Here is a 22,684-nt window from a genome sequence, read left to right on the forward strand (position 1 = left end):
TAAAATAACTGAATAATAAATGAACAACAAAAACCCGAAAACTCCCCAAAAATGTTTTTCAAAGTAACAAATCCATGGATAGTTCTGACATTTTACTTCTCTGACACAAAATTTCTAAATAGCTGTTATTAATATATTCAAGAAAATATGGATTAGAAATAGAACAGAGGATTAGTGCAATAACTAAAATACATATCAATAAAAAGTTTCCAGACTGAAATGGAAAAGAGTCCATCGGAATGGAAAAGAGAAAGCATTATTTGTCAGATGTATCAATTACATAAAGTTAACTAATCAAGTTGTTTGGATATTTTTATATTTACTGATCTTTATCTATATATACTATCAGTTGAGATAGTTATGTTAAAATCTCCCAGTATAAATATAGACTTTTTTCAATTTTTCCTTTCACTCCTGCCTGGTTTTGCTTTATATGTTTTAAAGATATGTATATATACATGTTTATGTCTAAAGCAATTTAGAATTACTTTATCTTTCTGATGAGATGACTCTTTAGTACTTAAAAAAAAAAAATCTCTCTTTAAAATGCTTCCTATCTACTCCATTTTGTCTGGTTATTCTAAAAATACTAGTTTTGATTTGAATAGGGTATGTATAGAATATCTTTCATCTTTCCCTGTCTTTTTCTTTTGACTTTTCCATGTCTTCATATGGAAGGTACATCTCTTGTAAGTAGAATACGGGTTTATTTTTTTAATATGGCTTTATAATTTTTGTTTTTAAAATTTAGTATTTAGACCATTTATATTTAATGTAGGGACTGATAGAACTGCATTTACTTCTAATACACTACAGTTTGTTTTTTATTTGTCTTATCTGTTTTGTGTTTCTTTTTTCCTCTTCTCTGGTTTTCTTCTGGATTAATCAAAAGGATTATTAGTTGAACATTCTTTTATTCTCCTTTTTTGCTTTCTTGAGTTTATAACACATCCTTGACTTATATCTAATACAAATTATTTTGTAACTTCCTAGATAATGCTAGTTCACTTTCATGCATTGGAGAAGGAAATGGCAACCCACTCCAGTGTTCTTGCCTGGAGAATCCCAGGGACGGCGGAGCCTGGTGGGCTGCCATCTATGGGGTCGCACAGAGTCGGACACGACTGAAGCGACTTAGCAGCAGCAGCAGCAGATAATGCTAGAACCTAGATAATATAAACTCCATTTTTCTGCTCTTATCTTTTGAATTATTGTCATGAATTTTCATTCTACATACATGTCAAGCTCCACAAGACATTGTTCCATACAGTCAATACACATGTAATGTTATCTACATGTCTGCTCCTTCCAGTGTTCTTCATTCCTTCGCGTATTTTGGGGTTTCTATCTGGGATCATTTACGTGCCACCTGAGGAGCTCTGCAGCATTTCTTTCAGTGTAAGTCTGCTAATTACAAATTCTCTTGTTTTTTATTTATCTAGAATTACCTTTATGTCACCTTCATTTTGAAGGTTATTTTTGCTGGATGTAGAATTTTATCTTGCCAGTTATTTTCTTTCAGCCCCTTTAAAGATATCATTCTACTCTCATCTGGCTTTTATCTGCTATGAGTTTACTGTTGCTCCTTTGAAAAGTCTTTTTTTTTTTAAACTCTGATTATTTGCAAAGATTTTCTAGTATTTTTTTTTTAGTATTTTTAGTATATTGCATCTAGATGAGATTTATTTTGTATTTTTCCTACTTAGAGGTTTACAGCATTTCTTGAATATAAGACTTTTATGTCTTTTGCAGTTTGGGAAAATCTTCAGTGATTATTACCTCCTCAAATGTTGCTTTTGCACCATTCACTCCATCTCTTCACAGACTCCATTTACGTGTGTGCCTCTTATGCTCTTCTCTGTATTCTATTTCTTTTCTTTTTTTTTTTAAATTTTCTTTATTTTCTTTATATTTTTTTCTATTCTATAAAGTGATAGAACTTTGGAATCTCTTCATGATTTAACCTCAGTATTTTCTACTGACTTAGAATTAATTCAATACCAAGTCTCTTAAAATTTTAAATCTCTTCTAACATGTGCAACCACATTAGCTGCTTTAAGAATTTCACTTATCTTTTTGGATTCCTCTCTTACAGAGCACTGTGACCATAAAAAAATCTGGATTGGTTGCTCCCTAGACATGCACACTGCAAACATCCTGGGATCACCACCACAAAATTATTACCTTTGCCTCTTGTCTGTAGTAGTGACAGTGTTGATGAAGTGGAAAAAAAAAAAGTTAAGACTTTGCATGTTTGAAATGTCTTTAATCGACTCTCACATCTAATGGATAATTTGGCTGGACATAGGATTTTAGCTTTGAAATTACCTTTCTCCAGAATTTTGAAGACATTGTTCAATTTTCTTGTGGCTTCTGGTAATTCTGCAAAAGTTGATTTTTTTTTATTGATTCAGAATCAATTCTGATTCTTGGTCATTTGTATATAAACTGATTCTTTTCTATTTTTAGAGCCTCTCATCATTGGTATTACTCATAAATTTCCCAACAAATTTTGATGTCACTCTACTTTCATCCATTATACTGGACATTTAATGAATGGCCCTTATGGTTAAAGCTTATTATCTTCATGTTAAACAAAAGTTTCTTTAATTATTTCATGGCTTCTTCCTTTATCTTTCTATAACCTATTATTATTCAAACAGGGGATAGTCTCATTAACTATTTTTATATAAGAAAACTAAAACTTAACATCTTAAAATACTAATCATCTTATTTCCATGAAAGTCTTTGAGTCAGGAATCTGAAGAGTGCTCAGTTTTTGTGGGGGAGGTATAGAGGGTACTCTTCTCATCTCCACGTGGTGTGAGCTAGGGTTATTCAACTGAAATCAGAGTGCATGATAGCCTCACCACATTCTTACAGTTTTGATATTAGTTACTGACTTGAGATAGTTCTTCCCCTGGCCACTTTCTCTTCATATGGTCTCTCATTATTCAGCAGCCTATCTTGGGCTTCTTTACAGGGCAGTTGGCTTCTAACAAGAAAACTGACGCTGCAAGGACTCTTTACCAGGTACGCTGGGAATTTACTAATGTCACTCCACATACATTCTACTGATCATATCAAGTCACAGGACCAACCAAAGACTTATGGGGAGAAAAACAGACTCTACTACTTGACAGTGGGAATGGTATGCATGCACATGGATGAGAGAAATTGTCCAGACCCATTTTCGCAACAATCTACTACAATTCACAACCTAGCTTCAAATTGCCAAAGTCTTCCAAAACTACCAGACATTCATCCAATTATAGAATCAGCCTCAAAGACCAGTATCTCATGATCTATACCAGATCTGCAGAGAAGGCAATGGCACCCCACTCCAGTACTCTTGCCTGGAAAATCCCATGGACGGAAGAGCCTGGTAGGCTGCAGTCCATGGAGTCATGAAGAGTTGGACATGACTGAGCGACTTCACTTTCACTTTTCACATTCATGCCTTGGAGAAGGAAATGGCAACCCACTCGAGTATTCTTGCCTGGATAATCCCAGGGATGGGGGAGCTTGGTGGGCTGCCGTCTATAGGGTCACACAGAGTCGGACACAACTGAAGCGACTTAGCAGCAGCAGCAGCATACCAGACCTGGATGAGTTACTCAGGTATGGGTTCTTTTGATCTGGAAACCTCACAGTTCAGTAGGAGGAGAGGGTATGAAGAGGAAGAAAGATTGAGGTGTCTTAACTTTATGAACAGTCTTTCACTTAACTTCTTTATTTTCAATACAATACTCCCATCTTTCAATGTAGCTGGTATCCCTTGGGTCAAATACTATCTTCTGTACCTTCTCAAGAGAATGAACCTCCAATATTTTGTGGGGTGAGTAAGACACATCTACTCTCATCCTACTATTCAGAGTAATGAAGAATTGAGGAAGATTCAAGATTCTTCTTAACTTATAATCCCTATCTATACTCTCACGTCCAAAGATACCTGCTCACACCAATTTTTGATCTTTTGGAAGTTATATGGAACAAATTGGATTGCCTGACATTGACAGTTTTGCCCATTCTCAGAGCTGAGAATTCAGCTAGCTTACTCAAATGTCACCACTGGTCTTTCTACTTTCCAACTTTCCAAATTTTGCTCATATCATCTCTTCTCCTGTCTCTTTTTCTTTAAGTCCTTCCATATCATTTCAGTTGAGTTTGGGGACAAAGTAAAGGTAACTGTTTGTGCTCACTTTGTCATCTTTAACAAAAACCAACTTTATAGCATATTATTAAAAACTTGAGTATTATAGCTACTGCAGTTATAAATTAAACTTAAGTTATACACCATAATTCAGTGCACAGCTCAGTTGCTCAGTCGTGTCCAACTCTTTGTGACCCCATGAACTGCAGCACCACCAGGCTTCCCTGTCCATCACCAACTCCTGGAGCTTGCTCACAGTGCACAACAGTGCAGCAAAACCCTGAAATGAAAAACTAAAGTGGCCAAAAACAAAATTCCCTGGTATATTAACAATATTATTTTTCAGTCTAGCCATAATTCAGATCAATCATTTCACTTCAACCAAATGAGTCACACTCATAAATACTGCTTTAAACAAAACTATGATACATCTGTAACATCTTACAGAAAAATCCAAATGAACTTTTTGGCCAACCCAATATAATTTCTTGTGGTTTTGATTTTTTAATACATTTCTCTCAGACCCTTTCAAGATACAGACACTAAGCTTTATGATTATACATTTTTCTACCTTTTCCTAAGAAAGAACTCATGCCTACTCTCAATTTTCTACTTTCTCAATAGAGAAAGCACAGGCAATATATTCTATAAAAGTAAGGCATATGTTTGAAGCAAGCCAATACATCTTACTGAGACCAAAATGGAAAAAACAACACAATATCAGTAATGAAGCTGTTGCATTACATTTGTTATATCCAATAAAACATTTATGAACCAAAAAGCTCCAAACAGATCTTTCATCAAAGAGAAAAGAAAGCAGTATTCTCAAGTTGTCTCTAACTCATAATACAAATTCATTATTTCTTACTATCACTCTAAAATCCAAGTCTCTAAAAATGTATATATAAAAAAAAATCTACCCCGGGGCTTCCCTGCTGGTCCAGTGGTTAAGAATCCACCTTGCAATGCAGGGGCCACCGGTTCAATCCCTGGTCCAGAAAGATTCCACATGCTGTGGAGCAACTAAGCCCACGTGCCACAAGTACTGAGCACATGGGTCACAACTACTGAAGCCCGTGCACCCTAGCGCCTGCACCCTAGCGCCTGTGCTCTGCAACAAGAGAAGTCACCTCAATGAGAAGCCTGCACACCGCAATGAAGAGTAGCTCCCCCAAATGGCCACAACTAGAGGAAGCCCACGCACAGCAATGAAGACCTAATGTAGCTGAAAATTTAAAAAAATCCACCCTGAATTTATGTTGAAAACCCCTATGGAATAAATAAAGGTGGATCTTTAGAATAATGGCCCTTCTATTTATTTTTGACCTTTATTTATTCTGATGGTATGGAAAACAAGATACATGAGTAAAGATAAACAGGATATTATTTCAGTATTTAAAATATTAATGAAATGCATTTAAATAGTATTTAAATATTAATGAAGTACTGGCATGATATTTTAAAGTAGAGGATGAACTACTGTATTTCTTTTCTACTTTAAGTCAAAAGAGTTATAAAGGATCTTAATAAATGAATTGACAAAAGACATCTCAAACTTGAGACAAAAGACATCTCAAACTTGAGACTAGAATGATCTTCCTAAGTTTTCATATAGTTTTTTAAGATTATTTTATGATTTTAACTAAAGCAACCTAACATCACAGAAATGATGCACCCAGATAAATATATAATGCTACTATGACCAATTTCAAATAAAATAAATAGATCCACATAAATCCACTTATCTGCTGCATAAAAAGGTTGATTCAGAACCACTTGCCGTTTCTGCGGGAAGGCTTCTGCACTGCCGCTGGTGGGCAAGACTGGGCAGGTGCTACATCTGAAGAAGCAGCAGAGCCTGTATGAAGAGCCTTCACCTTGTCAGCCCAGCTGACACCTGTGGGAGCCAGGCGCGGAGCAGCCACTGCGCCAGATGAACCCCTATGGAGAAAATGACTGAATTTAATAAATAAATATAGGTTAAAATTTTAAGTATATACTTAGTATATTTAAATTTTAAATGAATTATATGTGTGAATGTATATCCACACATACAGGATAACATACTATCAGAGCAACTGAAGGCATACGTATTCATAAATATCCTGGACTAATACTTCATTAGTCCAGCATAACATATAGTATGGGAACAAACATAATATAAAAGCTGTCACTAATTCAGTTTAAAAGAAAACCTCAGTGAAAGGGAGAATCTTAAAAAAATATGCACATATACCTGCACATATACCCTTAACTTTTTATTTTCATTTAAAACTCTTATCTATTAATAATATGAATGTCCGTTAATTTGACCATATATCAACACAGGCACTATTAAAACAGGGTTTTTCACCTGTATTATTTCTTACATGAACCTCAAGTATGATGCCTCATTGACAATGTCCAATTTTGGGTTTTTTGAAATGGAGTGATAATTTAGGGACAACTATTAAATAATCTAAGTACACAATTCTTCTCAACTTTAATAATCTCTCCAAGCTTTTATAGTTGTCCTATCCACTCCTCATTTGACAGCAAAACTTTAACCATTCACTTTATCAAAGCTTCCCAAAAACTCATCTTAGTTTTCACAGAAACAATGACTCATTTTATACTCATATTTTAGTGGTTTACTTAATATTTAAGTTATGAGTTAAAATACAGACAACTTAAATAAACAAGTTTGGTAACTAACTGCAGAGTCTAAAGCAATTAACTCAACCAGTAAGAAGAGAAGTGAGTATATATACTAAAGTCTGCCTATAAGCCACAGTTTTTCAGCATGCTTTATTATAATTTTATGATGATAATAAAGGGTGTCAATTAATTCAATGATACAACACATGAAGATCAACATGAGAATTTTATTATGCATGCATTAAAGACTTTCAGTGTTAAAATAAACCATGCACCATACAAGACTCTCTGCACTACAGACCAATGGAATGCATTATAGGGGAATTTCTCTTAAAATGGTGCTTGAATATACAAACATTTGCTTTTATTTGCTTATATATCTTTCCCCAACTCCACTAAAGTTCAATTATTATAAGGCTCCAAAGTTCATCAACCTAGGTGTCCACCTAGGGCAATATTATCTAATAATCTCATTTAAAGCAAAAAATTGATTCTACTGAATAACACTTAATGAGCTCTTACTAAGGGCTGAGTACAATGCTAGGTGCTTGGGATACAGAAAATATGACAAACATTTTGCCTTAAAGAAGGTCATAGTGTAAGAACAAAAGATAAACATTAAAAATTTTAACACACTGAAAATCTAATAATAATATACATATATACAAGTCCCAGCAGTAACAGGAGATGAAACTGACTGTGGACATGGAGACAGGAGCAATGAGAAGCCATGAAGAAAGGGTAAGTTTTAACAGAACCAAGATAACTGACCAAGCAAACTACCTACTGACCCTCACACTACACATGTTAAGATCCACTCTAAAGAACTAGACTCCAAACAGATATTTATCTTTAAAAGCTAATTTTGCTATGGATACTTAAGGAAAACAACAGTGATAACTTCCACGAACAACATCATAGGTGCCAGAGGTATCAACAGCATTTTGGGCAAACAGGCTAACTTAAAAGGCAAAGATGGAGAATGAGAAGTCCATGGGGGACTTTGAAAAGCTCTAATACATTCCTGGAAATCAAAAAGACCATACACATGCACTGGGTTGTGTGCAAACTCAGGAAAGGTCTGCAACAGCTCTAATCTCTCACCTCTGACTGCCCTTGAGGCTCTGGGGAAGCAGGAATTAAGAGCAAAGTTACAACTGTAAACTCCAGAGCACTGAAGACATGCTGATCACACATAAAACTAGAAAAGAGCTAGGAGATTTATTGGTTCAAGGCATTTAAGGAAATCTCTGTCAAATCATTAGCTGACAACTAAGATAACAAAGTAGAGACTTAGTGACTATAACAAAGAACACAGACTCCAGAAGACTAGTTCAAGAGAGTAGTAAACAAACAGACAGTAGCAGAACCACCACCACCAGTGACACAAACCTGGCGAGTGCAGCACCCTGCTCTCCAGAGCTATCACCCTACACTGTTTAAATGTCCAATGTTTAACAAAAGACACGCAAAGAAACAGGAAAGTACAGCCTACTCACAGACACACAACAGAAAAGCAACCAAAACAAGTCCTGAAGGAAGCCTGAACACTGGACTTACTAGACAAAGACTTTAAATGAGCTATTATAAATATGTTCAAAGAATATTTAAGAACAAACACAACCATGTCTAAAAATAAAGTGTGAGAAAAATGTTTCACCAAATACAGGATATCAATAAAAATTAAATCAAATATGAAAAATAATCAGAGACTTTCCTGGTGGTTTAGTGGCTAAGATTCTGTGCTCCCAATTCACGGGGCTCAGGTTCGATCCCTGGTCAAGGAAGTAGACTCCAAACACCACAACTGAAGATCCCACGTGCTGCAACTAAGACCTATCGCAGTCAAATAAACAAACAAATAAATACTTAAAAAGAATTACATAGGTGTTTTGGAGTTGAAAAGTACAATAATGAAAATGAAAAATTCACCAGAGGGGCTCAACAGCAGAATTAAGCTTGCAAAATAAAGAATTAGCAAATTTAAAAAGAGATAAATTGAAACTATCTAACCCAAAAAACAAAGAAAAATGACTGCAGAAATTTGAACAGAGTCTCAAAAACTGTGGAACACCATCATGAGTAACACAATCCCAGTATGAGTGGGATTTCCAGAAGAGAGGAGAGAGAAAAAGGGACAGAAAGAGTATCTGTAGAAATAATGGACAAAAATTTACCAAATTTGATGAAAAACATTTATCCTCAAATATAAAAAAGCTCTACAAACTCCACACCTAAATACATCATAATCAGACTATTGAAAACCAAAGACAAAGAGAGAACCTTGAGAGCACCAAGAGAGAACTGAGGTATCTCATGAAAGAAGAACACCTTATCTCTCATCAGAAGCCATGGAAGCCAGGAGGCAGTGAGAGGACATAGTCAAAGTGCTAAAACAGAAAAACTCTCAATCAATAATTCTATGTAGAGCAAAACTAGCCTTCAAAAAACTGAAAGATAAATTAAGATATTCTCAGATAAATAAAACCTGGGAAGAACTGCTACCAGCAGACCTGCCTAATAAGATATATTAAAGACAGCTCCAGTTGAATGATAGGCCACTAGACAGTAACCTGAATCCACATGAAGAGATAAAAAGAACCACCAAAAGTAAATAACTATGTAGGTAAATACAAAAGACAACACAAACATTTGTTCTTATAACTCTTGTCTTCTCTTATGTGATATAAAAGACAACTGCATAAAATAGCAATTATAAAACTGTTGATAAGATTATAATGTATAGATATATTACTGTCCATATGATATATAACACAGTTTATGATATATTTAGGTCATCTGTTGTAAAATTGACAATTCATGCTACTAATCATTTAGCATGAAATATGTTCCTGAGTTTTAACTTTGGGATCCTATGTTTGAACATAATATACTTCCTAAAAGTTAAAACTTTACTCTCCTGAATTTTAACTTTTTATCAAACATAAACAAAAACATATATTTATAGTGAAATGCAAGTTTTATAATACAAGTATATTATCCACAAAAAATTTATTTACTATAATGCAAGTCTTAGTAGCCTTTTTTGAGTTCATCTCACCCAAAATTTAAGCTTCTTCGAGCATTTGATGTTACATTTATTCTATCTGTTGACGGACTTGGAATCACATGACGTCCTGGGGACATCTTCTTTACTTCCCATGCCAACGAAGTCGGTCTGCCAATTCAAGACACACAGAAGATTAAAAGAGAAAAGAGGCGGCGGCAGTGGTGGTAGGGTAATCTAATCTTTTCTCTTTGTTATTAAGTGCATGAAAACATAAGCAGATCACAATTTTTCCTTGGTACACTGTCTATCAGAAAGTTATTTACCATATTACCAGTAAATAATTCCAGATGATGCATAGTCCAGGATTTTCCATCCACTACAGCAGGTTATGGGGGTTACAAAGACATGACATAAACTACTTATATTTTAAAAGCTTCCATACACCCAGCTATAAATACATTAAAAAGGTAATGGTACTAATTTTGGCTACTTGTATCCAGTGTTGTTGAAGAGCTAACAGTGTAGAGCAGAGATCAAGACAGAAAGACAGTGCTGAGGGTTAAACTGAAGAATACACATTCATCCTCTACCTCACCCACAAGAGCAACATCATAAACATTTCACTGTTCTTTGCTAGAAAAGCTAACTATTCCTCCTTCTTCACTGGCCCCACACCAATCAGTTGATAGGATGCATCATCTCTACTTGAAAAAAATTTCCCCAAACAATATCTTCTCTACCCTATGCCCTCAATCAGACCTGCATAACCCTCCAAATCTCCTAGCCTCTTCCTCTTTATTCAATCTAGTGACTGTGAATTTCTTCTCTCATTAAAAAGTGATACTAATTACTACAAAACAAGAAAATTCATATAGATGTTTATCCAAATAAAATCTAAAGCTTTTGATAATTTATTGCCAAATCATATGGGAAATAAATTTTGATGCATGAGATGATGAATGAAAGATGCCAACGAAGTTGGTCTGCCAATAAAGGTTGCTTTTTATATCTGTGAGCTGCCTCAGGAGGCAAAGAACAGAAATGCTGGAAAGTTCTTAAGGTAAAAAAAGTTGCCTCAGGGATTTCTCTTGTGGTCCAGTGGTTAAGAATCAGACTTACAATGCAGAGGACATGGGATCTATCCCTTATCAGGGAATTAAGATCTCACATGCCTTGGAGCAACTAAGCCCGTGTACAACTGGAGAGCTAGTATGTCACAACTACTGAAGTTCGCACGCTCTGGGGCCCCACACCTTGCAACTGGAAAGTCTATGTGCCACAATGAAAGATCCTGCATGTTGCAACTAAGACCCAATGCGGCCAAATAAATAAAATGTGTTTTTTTTAAGTGTTGCCTCAGGTATATTTTTGAACCATCATGCTCGGATAGGCATAGCTCTTAAGCTTGGAGTTGGCCTCAGAGTCTTTCTCACTATAATCTTCAACATAGCCACTGCTAGCCTGGAGTTTGCAAGCAAGCAAAAAAAAAAAAAACACTAGTTAGCTTCTATAATGCATTGACAGTTACATTACAGACCCTTTTTGGATACAAGGAACAGAAACTTCATTAAGCTAAAAAAAAAAAAAAAAAAGATTTATTGCAAGGATATAAACTTACAAGGATAAGGACATCCTCAAGGTGGCTCATGAGGATTAGGTCTGGAAGAGGCAGGCTTTAAAGCAACACCCTCAAAATCATCAAAAGACCAGATGATTTCCCTCATTTCTGCCCTCTCTGTACATCTATTCTGTTTTCTTTGACCCTGATTTCCTCTGCTTATCTTTTCAAGGGCAATACAGTCACCAATTCCAAATCAGCATGATGATCTGGTTCAACCCCACTAAAGAATGTATCCCCCACTCCCACCCGATCTAATCACCTATTACCAAGGGGTAAGGGTGAAACTGCTTATTGCAAAGACAACTAGTTTCCTTGAATTTGGTTTCCTGGGAACCAAGACTTTCTGGATTTGTCCCTTGGGATGCCTTCACTCTCTTGGTTTCCCCTTGGGGTTGACAGACTAGGACGGGATAAAAGATGCCTTCTCAAGAGGGTGGTTCCACTCACTGAGACTGAACCAAGGTTAAATCCAAGGAAAAGAAGCAGCCTAGGCCTGTTCTCTCCAGGTAAAAGGGCATCACTGTAGCTTCATGTGAACTGACCCACTTCACAAAAGCTCAGGCTTCACTTATAAGTCTAAACTAAATAGCAAATTGTTCTTTTGCCTGTGCACATAACCAAAACAATACTAAATACAGGTGGTTATCCATCTCCGGAGTATCTCTCGGCTCTCCCTACTGCCGTTCCTCGAGCCAGAGTAGCCAGCATCTAACCTACAAACTACACTGCTGAATCTCAACCTTCCCACACTACAGTCAGAAAGATCTGTAAAGGAAAAAGACAAGCCTGTATGTAATTTCCTTACTTAAAAACCCTTATGGCCCAAAGTAAACACTAAAGTTTGATCACATCCTACATAATCTGGTCTCGGCCTACCTCTCTAGGTTCATCTCATGCTACTCCTTCCCTGTTCTATTCACTCCGACCCTGCTGAACTCTGAGCTCCTGGACTATTCTGCACTCTCCTGCACCTCCAGGATACCCTATACTGTCACCTCTACCGGGGATTACATTTTTCTTCTCTCCCTGTCAGGCTAACTGCTTCTTGGTATTTCTGCCTCACTGAAATATAAGCTCCTTGGGGAAATCCTCCTGGGCTTAACAAACTGGTTGATGGCACCTTTTATTTACTCCCAAAGTATAGCATGTTTCTTCGGGATGACTCTGTACACTGATAAGTATTCAGCCTCAGTGTTTCCCGTCAATGCACTGTGCACTTCCTGAGGGCAGGACTGCGTCTGTTTTCTTAATCACAACAGTCCCAGAGCCTAGCACTGGGACTGATTCCAAACGAAGGTTTCTAAAACAGCTCTGATCTTTCATTATTCCCCTAACCTCATCAATTTTCCTCACTGCCTACTACCTTAAGAAGAAATACTATACTTTTCCCTACTTTACTGTCACTTCACACGCACTCTGAACTTCTATAGTTGTCCTTATTCCCTTCATCTGAAAGCCCAACTTTATTAAAGTCCATCACATTTTTAAAAACACTTCTACAACCTCCTCAAAATCTTTCCTGATCTATTCTCCAACGGAGATATGACTCTGTCCTCTGAACACCTATAATATTGACAATTTTTTCATGGTAATTGGTTCTATTTTATCCCACCCTTAGACTACAAATTGGTGAAAGCAGTAAGTGTATCTTACTCAGCAGTTAAATTTCTGTACAAGATAAAAAGTGCCTTGCACTAGTAGGTACCCAATAAAATACTTGTTACTGAACTTGAGAAATGCAGCTCCCAACTTTTAGATTTAGACAAGTTTCCAGTTAAGCTGAGGTCAAGTTCATTGTCAATTTTAATAAATGCTTTAGAATCTGCCAGCTGCTATAAATATAAAGACCAGAATTCATTACCTGCTTTGAGCATCTGTCTTCTCTAGCTTTTCCTGAAGTTGAATCCAATCAATCAATGCTTTGAAATCTCTTACATAGTTATCCAGCATCATCAGCACCTCCTAATTCAAAACAAACAACAAACCATTAGATTCCATTCTGAAACTAAAGAGTTCCAAGAAAAAAATTTTAGAGTAAAGGACTTAGGAATTAATAATTTTTACACTAATACTCCTCACTGAGGAAGCAGCAAAACCTACTGATATCTGGGAAGGTGGGGGTTATTTTCATTCTGTTTGGTAAGAAATTAGTGAAGCTCACAGTCTAAAGACTAAGAGATGGTATTGATATTCCTTCTCAAGACTTTCTCAACTGAATATTCTTTTAATCTTTTTAGTGCTATATTTAATAAACAGAAAAGTACATGAAACATAAATGTACTGATAAATTATTTCAAAGTAAGGACTCATGCAACCACCATCCAAGACAAAAAATTTAACACTATCAGTCTCTAATAAAAGTTCCCTGATGTCCCCCTCCAAATCACTGTTCCAAAGTAACCACTGCTTTGACTTCTAATAGTTTTATTTTGCCTGATTTTGAAATTCATAAAATGAACTCATAGACTATGTATTATTTTGTGGTTTCTGTCGTACATTTGTTTATCTGATTCATCCATAATGCAGAATGTACCTGCCATTCACTTACTGTCATATTCCAAGGTCACTACTGAACAGTATTCTATTAACATTTATTTACCCAATTTACAGTTTATCAAAATTTATTGGTTGGTATTTATTTTAATATTTATTTACCTAATATTTATACAATCTAATGTTGATGCACATTGAAGTAATTTCCAAATTTGGGATATTTCAAGTTAAATGCTATTACTCATGTACATGTTCACTGCACATATGTATTATTTCTGTTGAGTGTATGATCAAGAGTGTAATTGCTGAGTCACAGAGTAAGCCTATGTTCCGCTTGCATATATAGTAACAAACTGTTTTCCAAAGTGGTTGCCACACCCAGCAGCAGTGTATGTGAACACTACTTGTTGCACACCCTCATCTATACCTGGAATTGTCCATTCTGGGTCTTCTTTTTGTGTTTTTAACCTGAGCCATTCTGGCTGATGGGGCTGTAATGGTTTCATTTTGGTTTTAGTATGTGTTTCTCTGATTTAACAATTCTCAGCACTTTTTCATATGCTTATTGCCCAATCTCTTTGTAAAGTGCTTATTCAAGACTCATCCTGTTTTTCCAGTGTCTTTCTCTTTTTGATGTGCAGAAGAACTTCTTTTGGATATGTGCCTATTGTTGATTATATGTGCAGCACATATAAGCTCGCCTTTTCACTCTCCTAATGCAATGGAATCTTTTGATGAACCGAAATTCCAAATTTTAAGGTGGTCTAATTTACGACTGTTTTATGTAAAGACTGATATTATTTGTGTCATTTTTAAGTATTCTTTTCCTATCACAAGGTCAGGAAGATTTCTCCAAAATTATCTTTTAAAGCATGGGTCTGTTTCTAGAGTATCTCTTCTGTTACACTGGTCTATTCTTATACCAGTAGTAAATTATCATGCATTGCTACAGCTCTAAAATAAATCTCAAAACCCAGTAAATTCTCCAACTTTATCTTTGACCTCAAAGTTGTTGAGGCTAATTTCAGTCCTTGTAGCATTTCCATACAAATTTTCAAATCAGCTTGTCAACTTCTCAAGGGTAAAAAAAATAGAATTTTAATTGCATTTGCATTGATTTTATAGATGAACTGAAAGAAAACTGAAATTCTTATAACATTGTTTTTCTAGTCTTTACAGACCTATAGCTCTATATATTTATCTTACTCAGTGTGTCTCAATAATGTATTGTATTTTTCTGTGTAGAGGTCTTACATATCTTTTGTTAGACTCAAGACTAGAATAAATGGTAGTTGCTTTAAATTTTTTTTCAGTTAACGTTGATTTTCCTGGATCTCCTAAGTGTGTTTATGTGTGTGTGTGTGTGTGTGTGTGTATACATACACATATATGTGATCTGTGAATAATGACATACTTATTTTTCTCCATAAGTCTCATATCTTTTATGTCTTATTCTCTTATTCCTGTGCTGGCACAAGGCTGAAGGCACAAGTGGCCTATCTTGTCTCATTCACAATTTCAGAAGGAAAGCTCTCAACATCTCACCATTAAGCTTGATGTTTACTCTAGAATTTTTGGAAGATTCCTTATATCACTAAGGATGTTCCCTTTTATTCTCAGTTTACTAGTTTTATCATGAATGGGTGCTGAATTTCACAAAGTATTTTTCCAAAATCACTGACACGATCATATCATTTTTCATCTTCACTCATCTAATCTGGTAAATAACATTAATTTAATATTCAAATGTTAAAGGAACATTGCAGGACTGCAAAGAACCTAACTTGATTGTAATGTACTGTCCAATTGTCAAATCACTAGATTCAATACATCATTATCTGGTTTAGGACTTATGCATCTGTACTTCAGTGTTGCCTATATTTTCCTTTCTCGTAAGAGTTTTGGTTATCAAGGTTATGCTAAAAGGAATTCTCTATTTTTCTATGTTCTAGAAGAATTTGCATGATACAGGCTTTTTTTCCTTCAATTTTTTATTGAGATATAATTCACAGACTATAAAATTCACCATTTTAAATTATGCAATTCAGAGCTGTGCATCATATATACACAGAATTATGGAACTAATTCTAAAACATTTTCATCATTCCACGAAAGAAATCTTTAGCAGTCACTCCCCATTTTCCCTTCTCCCCAGCCTTTGGAAACCACTGATCAACCTTCTATATCTATGGACTGGCCTGTTCTGGACAGTTCACATAAACAGAATCATACGATATGTGGTCTTTCAAGGCGGCTTCTTTTAGTTAGCATAATGTTTTCATGAGAAATGCTGAGTTGGATGAAGCACAAGCTGGAAGATTGCCAGGAGAAATAACAATAACCTAGGATATGCAGATGACACCACCCTTATGGCAGAAAGTGAAGAACTAAAGAGCCTCTTGATCAAAGTGAAAGAGGAGAGTGAAAAGGCTTTAAGCTCAACATTCAGAAAACTAAGATCACGGCATCCAGTCCCACCACTTCGTGGCAAATAGATGGGGAAACAATGGAAACAGTGGCTAACTTTTAACTTTTCGGGCTCCAAAATCACTGCAGATGGTGACTATAGCCATGAAATTAAAAGACGCTTACTCCTTGGAAGGAAAGTTATGACCAACCTAGACAGCATATTAAAAAGCAGAGACATTACTTTACCAACAAAGGTCCGTCTCATCAAGGTTATGGTTTTTCCAGTAGTCATGTATGGATGTGAGAGTTGGACTAAAAAAGAAGGCTGAGCGCCGAAGAATTGATGCTTTTGAATGGTGGTGTTGGAGAAGACTCTTGAGAATCCCTTGGACTGCAAGGAGATCCAACCAGTCCATCCTAAAGGACATCAGTCCTGGGTGTTCATTGGAAGGACTGATGCTGAAGCTGAAACTCCAATACTTTGGCCACTTGATACGAAGAGCTGACTCATTTGAAATGACCCTGATGCTGGGAAAGATTGAAGGCAGGAGGAGAAGGGGACAACGGAGGATGAGATGGTTGGGTGGCATCACTGACTCAATGGAGATGAGTTTGAGGCTCTGGGAGTTGATGATGGACAGGGAGGCCTGGTGTGCTATGGTCCATGGGGTCGCAAAGAGTCGGACACGACTGAGCAACTGAACTAAACTGAATGTTTTCAAGGCTCATCTACCTGGTAGCATGCATCTGTACTCCATTTCTTTCTATAACTAAATAACTGCGTAAACACAACTTCTTTCATTCACTTTCAGTTGATGCATATTTAGGCTGTTCTCACTTTTTGCCTATTATGAATGCTGCTGCTGTGAACATTCATGTACAAGTTTTTATGTGAACACATGTTTCTAATTCTCTTGGGTGTATAAATGGAAGTGGATTTCCTGGGCCATATGGTAACTCTAACATTTAACATTAACTACCAAAATTTTTTCCACAGTAGCTGTACCATTTTACATCGCCACTAGCAATACGAGAGGGTTGCATCTTCTTCAATCCTTACCAACATTTGCTATTTTCTGACTTCTTGACTCTAGTCAACCTAATGACAGTAAAGTGATACTGTTGTTTTTATTTGATTTTCCCTGATAACTAAAAATGCTGAGCACATAGTCATGTGTTTATTGACATTTGTATATCATCTATGCAAATGTGTCTATTCAAATTCTTGGTCCATTTTTTAACTGGGCTATTTGTCTTTTTTATTTTTGGACTGCAGGAATTTTTCATATATTCTGTATATTAGACTTACCAGACATATGGTTTGAAAATATTTTCTCTCATTCTGTGAGCTGTCGTTTCACTTGTGAGTGTCCTAATAACACATATAAGTTTTAAATTTAGATGAAGTTCAATTTACATATTTTTTATTTGGTTACTTGTGCTCTGGGCATAATATTTGAGAAAGTATTGCCTATTTCAAGGTTACAAAGATTTACATCTATGTTTTCTTCAAAGTTTTATAGTTTTAGTTCTTACCTTTAGGTCTTTGATCCATTTTCAGCTAAATTTTGCATATGGTGTGAGGTAGGGACCCAAATTTCATTCTTTGTGTGTGGATATCTAGTTGTCCCAGCAACGTTTGCTGAAAGGTGATTCTTTCCCCATGAAATACTCTCCACACCCTTGTCAAAAAAAGTGACCAGGGCTTCCCTGTTGGCATACTTGCCAATGCAGGAGACATGGGTTTGATCCTTGGTCCTAGAGGATCCCACAGGCAGTGGAGCAACTAAGCCCCTGGGCCACAACTATTGAGCCTGTGCTCTAGGGCCCAGGAGCTGCAACTACTGAAACCTGTGCACCACGGAGCTCTTCCCTTCTCACAACGAGAGAAGCCACTACAGTGAGAAGGCTTCACACTGTAACGAGAGTAGCCCCCACTCACTGCAACTACAGAAAAGTCTGCTCAGCAACAAAGAACCAGAATAGCCCAAAATAAATAAATAAATAAAAACATTCTAACAAAAAAAGTGACCACAGATGTTACGGATTTACTGCCAAGATCTCTATGTCTATCCTTAGACACAGATTTATATGCCTATCCTTATCCTGGCAACTCATCATTTTGATTATTATAGCTTTGGAGTAAGCTTGAATTCAGGAAGTGTGGGTCCTCCAACTCACTCAAATTTTACCAACTGTTCCACTACTGTACTTTTGCTGTTGCTGTTCAGTCACTAAGTCATGTCTGACTCTTTGTGACGCCATGGACTGCAGCACACCAGGCATTCCTGTCCTCCACTATCTCCCGGAGTTTGCTCAAACTCATGTCCATTGTGGAGAAGGCAATGGCAACCCACTCCAGTACTCTTGCCTGGAAAATCCCATGGACGGGGGAGCCTGGTAGGCTGCAGTCCATGGGGTCGCAAAGAATCGGACACAACTGAGTGACTTCACTTTCACTTTCCACTTTCATGCATTGGAGAAGGAAATGGCAACCCACTCCAGTATTCTTACCTGGAGAATCCCAAGGACGGTGGAGCCTGGTGGGCTGCCGTCTATGGGGTCGCACAGAGTCAGACACAACTGAAGCAACTTAGCAGCAGCAGCGGCATGTCACTGGCATGTCCACTGAGTCAATGATGCCATCCAACCATCTCATCCTCTGTTGCCCCCTAAATCTTTCCCAATATCAGGGTCTTTTCCAATGCGTCAGCTCTTTGCATCAGGTGGCCAAAGTATTGGAACTTCAATTTAAGCATCAGTCCTTCCAATGAATATTCGGGATTGATTTCCTTTAGGATTGACTAGTTTTATCTCCTTGCTGAACAAGGGACTCTCAAGAGTCTTCTCCAGGACTACAGCTTTGAAAGCTTCAATTCTTCAGTGCTCAGCTTTCCTGAGGGTCCAAATCTCACATCTGTACATGACTACTGGAAAAACCATAGCTTTGACTAGATGGACCTTTCTTGGCAAAGTGATCTCTGCTTTTCAATACGCTGTCTAGGTTTGTCATAGCTTTTCTTCCAAGAAGCAAGTATCTTTTAAATTTTGTGCCTGCAGTCACCAACTGCAGTGATTTTGGAGCCCAAGAAAATAAAGTCTGTCACTGTTTCCATTTATCCCCCACCCATTTATCATGAAGTGATGGGGCTAGATGCCATGATATTCATTTTCTGAATGCTGAGTTTTAACCCAGCTTTTCACTCTACTCTTTCACCTTCATAAAAAAAAAACAAAAACTCTTTAGTTCCTTTTCATTTTCTGCCATTAAGGTAGTGTCATCTGCATAATATCTGAGGTTATTGATATTTCTCCCTCAATCTTGATTCCAGCTTGTGAGCCATCTAGGCTGGCATTTCATGTGATGTATTCTGCATATAAGTTAAATAAGCAGGGTGGCTTTAGAGAAGAAAAATAAACTAATCCAAGGACCTACTGAGAATCATGCTTGTATTTAACTGTCCTGTCTTCTTCATTTTATTACTGCTCTTCCTCAGTCATTCATGACCTCATATTTTTAAAGAACATAGGCAGTTATTTTGTAATATGTCAATCAATTTAAGGTCAAATTAAATGAATTATCAGGAACACCTCATTAGTGATGCTGTGGTCTTCTCAGGGCCTAATATAAAGAGGCACCCACTATGTATATGTCCTATTACTAATCATAATAAATCTGATAATCTGATAAGTGGTATCTAACAACTCCCCACTTAGACTTCCTATTTTTGTCTGTACTTAAAAACTATCTTTTAGGGAGATATTCTGTAACTATAAATATCGTGTTCTTCAACAAATTTCACTAAGATCCATTGGTGATTATTGCCTGGATAAATTATTATAACAATTGGTAAATGATGGTTTTCTAATTCCATCATTCCTTCTACATTTATTACTTAGCATTCTATTATAGAAAAGGTGCTTTCCCTTCTCCCTTACTTGACTATTTATTAATTTACTTATTCATAATAGTATGGATTCACCAATTTCTATATTCTTGAATGATCCATCACTATCATTGTTTAATACTCGAATTGTCCCAGATTTGGCAAATGGGAAGTTGTTGATGCTGGCTCTTATGTATTTCTGACATGTTACCATTGCATCAGATTATTTCCTACTTTCTGTCACAAAAAGATTTTTCAGGCTCATCTTGTATTTTCCCTGCCCCTGCCCTGGAATCAGCTATTTCTCTAAGCAGTTCGGGTTCTTTTCATTGGAGAATGATATATTGACCTAAATGATATAAATACCTAAAGATTAGGTAATTAACGTGCTCACTGATACTGGTGTGTCAGTGCTTGACGGTGCTCCCAGTTGCTGTTGTTGTTCAGTTGCTCTCTTGTGGACTTTGCTCAAACTCATGCCCATTGAGGTGGTGACCCATCTAGCCATTTCATCCTCTCTCGCCCCCTTCTCCTCCTGCCCTCAATCTTTCCTAGCATCAGGGTCTTTTCCAATTAGTCAGCTCTTCTATTCAAGTGGCCAAAGTATTGAAACTTTAGCTTAAACATCAGTCCTTCCAATGAATATTTAGGGTTGATTTCCTTTAGGATTGATTGGTTTCATCTCCCTGCTGTCTAAGGGACACTCACGAGTCTTCTCTAACACCACAGTTTGAAAGCATCAATTCTTCTGCACTCAGACTTATTTATGGTCCAGTTCTCACATCCATACATGACTATAGGAAAAACCATAGCTTTGATGAGATGGGTCTTAGTCAGCAAATTGATGTCTCTGCTTTTTAATATGCTGTCTAGGTTTTGTCATAGCTTTTCTTCCAAGGAGCAAGTGTCTTTTAATTTCATGCCTGCAGTCACTGTTCACAGTGATTTTGGAGCCCAAGAAAGTAAAATCTGTCACTGTCCCCACTTTTTCCCATCTATTTGTCATGAAGTGATGGGAATGGATGGCCATGATCTTTGTTTTTTGAATGTTGAGTTTTAAACCAGTTTTTCACTGTCCTCTTTTACCCTCATCAAGACGCTCTTTAGTTCTTCTTCGCTTTCTGCCACTAAAGTGGTATTATCTGCATATCTAAGGTTATTGATATTTCTCCCCACACTCTTGATTCCAGCTTGTGAGTAATCCAGCCTAGCAATTTGCATGATGTACTCTGCTGGGAGAAATATCAATAACCTCAGATGTGCAGATGACACCACCCTTACGGCAGAAAGTGAAGAGGAACTAAAAAGCCTCTTGATGAACGTGAAAGAGGAGAGTGAAAAAGTTGGCTTAAAGCTCAACATTCAGAAAACTAAGATCATGGCATCTGGTCCCATCACTTCATGACAAATAGATGGGGAAACAGTAAACACGGTGTCAGACTTCATTTTTGGGGGCTCCAAAATCACTGCAGATGGTGACTGCAGCCATGAAATTAAAAGACGCTTACTCCTTGGAAGGAGAGTTATGACCAACCTAGATAGCATATTAAAAAGCAGAGACATTACTTTGCCAACTAAGGTCCATCTAGTCAAGGCTATGGTTTTCCCAGCGGTCATGTACGGGTGTGAAAGTTGGACTGTGAAGAAAGCTAAGCGCCAAAACATTGATGCTTTTGAACTGTGGTATTGGAGAAGACTCTAGAGAGTCCCTCGGACTGCAAGGAGATCCAACCAGTCCATCCTAAAGGAGATCAGTCCTGGGTGTTCACTGGAAGGACTGATGCTGAAGCTGAACCTCCAGTACTTTGGCCACCTCATGAGAAGAGTTGAGTCATTGGAAAAGACCCTGATGCTGGGAGGGATTGGGGGCAGGAGGAGAAGGGGATGACAGAGGATGAGATGGCTGGATGGCATCACCGACTCGATGGACATGAGTTTGAGTAAACTCCGGGAGTTGGTGATAGACAGGGAGGCCTGGGATGCTGCAATTCATGGGGTCGCAAAGAGCTGGACACAACTGAGCAACTGAACTGAACTGAACTCTGCATATAAGTAAATAAGCAGGGTAACAATATACAGCCTTAATGTACTCCTTTCCTAATTTTGAACCAGTCCCATTCTAACTGTTGCTTCTTGTCCTGCATACAGGTTTCTCAGGAGGCAGGGAAGGTGGTCTCATATTCCCAGCTCTTTAAGAATTTTCCAATTTGTTGTGATCCACACATTCAAAGGCTTTATGTAGTCAATGAAGCAAACGCAGACAGTAGAAAAACAAATATACACATACGCATGCACACAAATACACATGAACACATCTACACCTATTTCTGTATCTAGCTGTGTATAGGTATTTAAAAAAGAAACATAAGTTCATACCAATGCTTCCAAATTCAATCAATCACCTATTTGTTGTTGTTGTTCAGTCGCTAAGCAGCATCTGACTCTTTGTGACACCATGAACTGCAACACGCCAG

At 37.1% G+C, this 22,684-nt stretch overlaps 1 protein-coding gene across 2 annotated transcripts in view; it reads right to left on the reverse strand.

The window, feature by feature from the left end:
• Positions 1-22,684, reverse strand: part of SCAPER (S-phase cyclin A associated protein in the ER) — a 400,216-nt gene that overhangs the window by 304,248 nt on the left and 73,284 nt on the right. For both annotated transcript variants that reach the window (XM_043921754.1, XM_043921755.1), the window contains exons 6-8: positions 13,283-13,383; positions 9,852-9,968; positions 5,934-6,094 (exon numbers count right to left, since the gene is read on the reverse strand). In XM_043921754.1, the coding sequence (XP_043777689.1) occupies positions 5,934-6,094; positions 9,852-9,968; positions 13,283-13,383 (379 nt within the window). The remainder of the gene's footprint in view (positions 1-5,933; positions 6,095-9,851; positions 9,969-13,282; positions 13,384-22,684) is intronic.

Source organism: Cervus elaphus, chromosome 13, assembly GCF_910594005.1.
Source record: "Cervus elaphus chromosome 13, mCerEla1.1, whole genome shotgun sequence".
In the NCBI taxonomy this organism is placed as follows: Eukaryota; Metazoa; Chordata; class Mammalia; order Artiodactyla; family Cervidae; genus Cervus; species Cervus elaphus.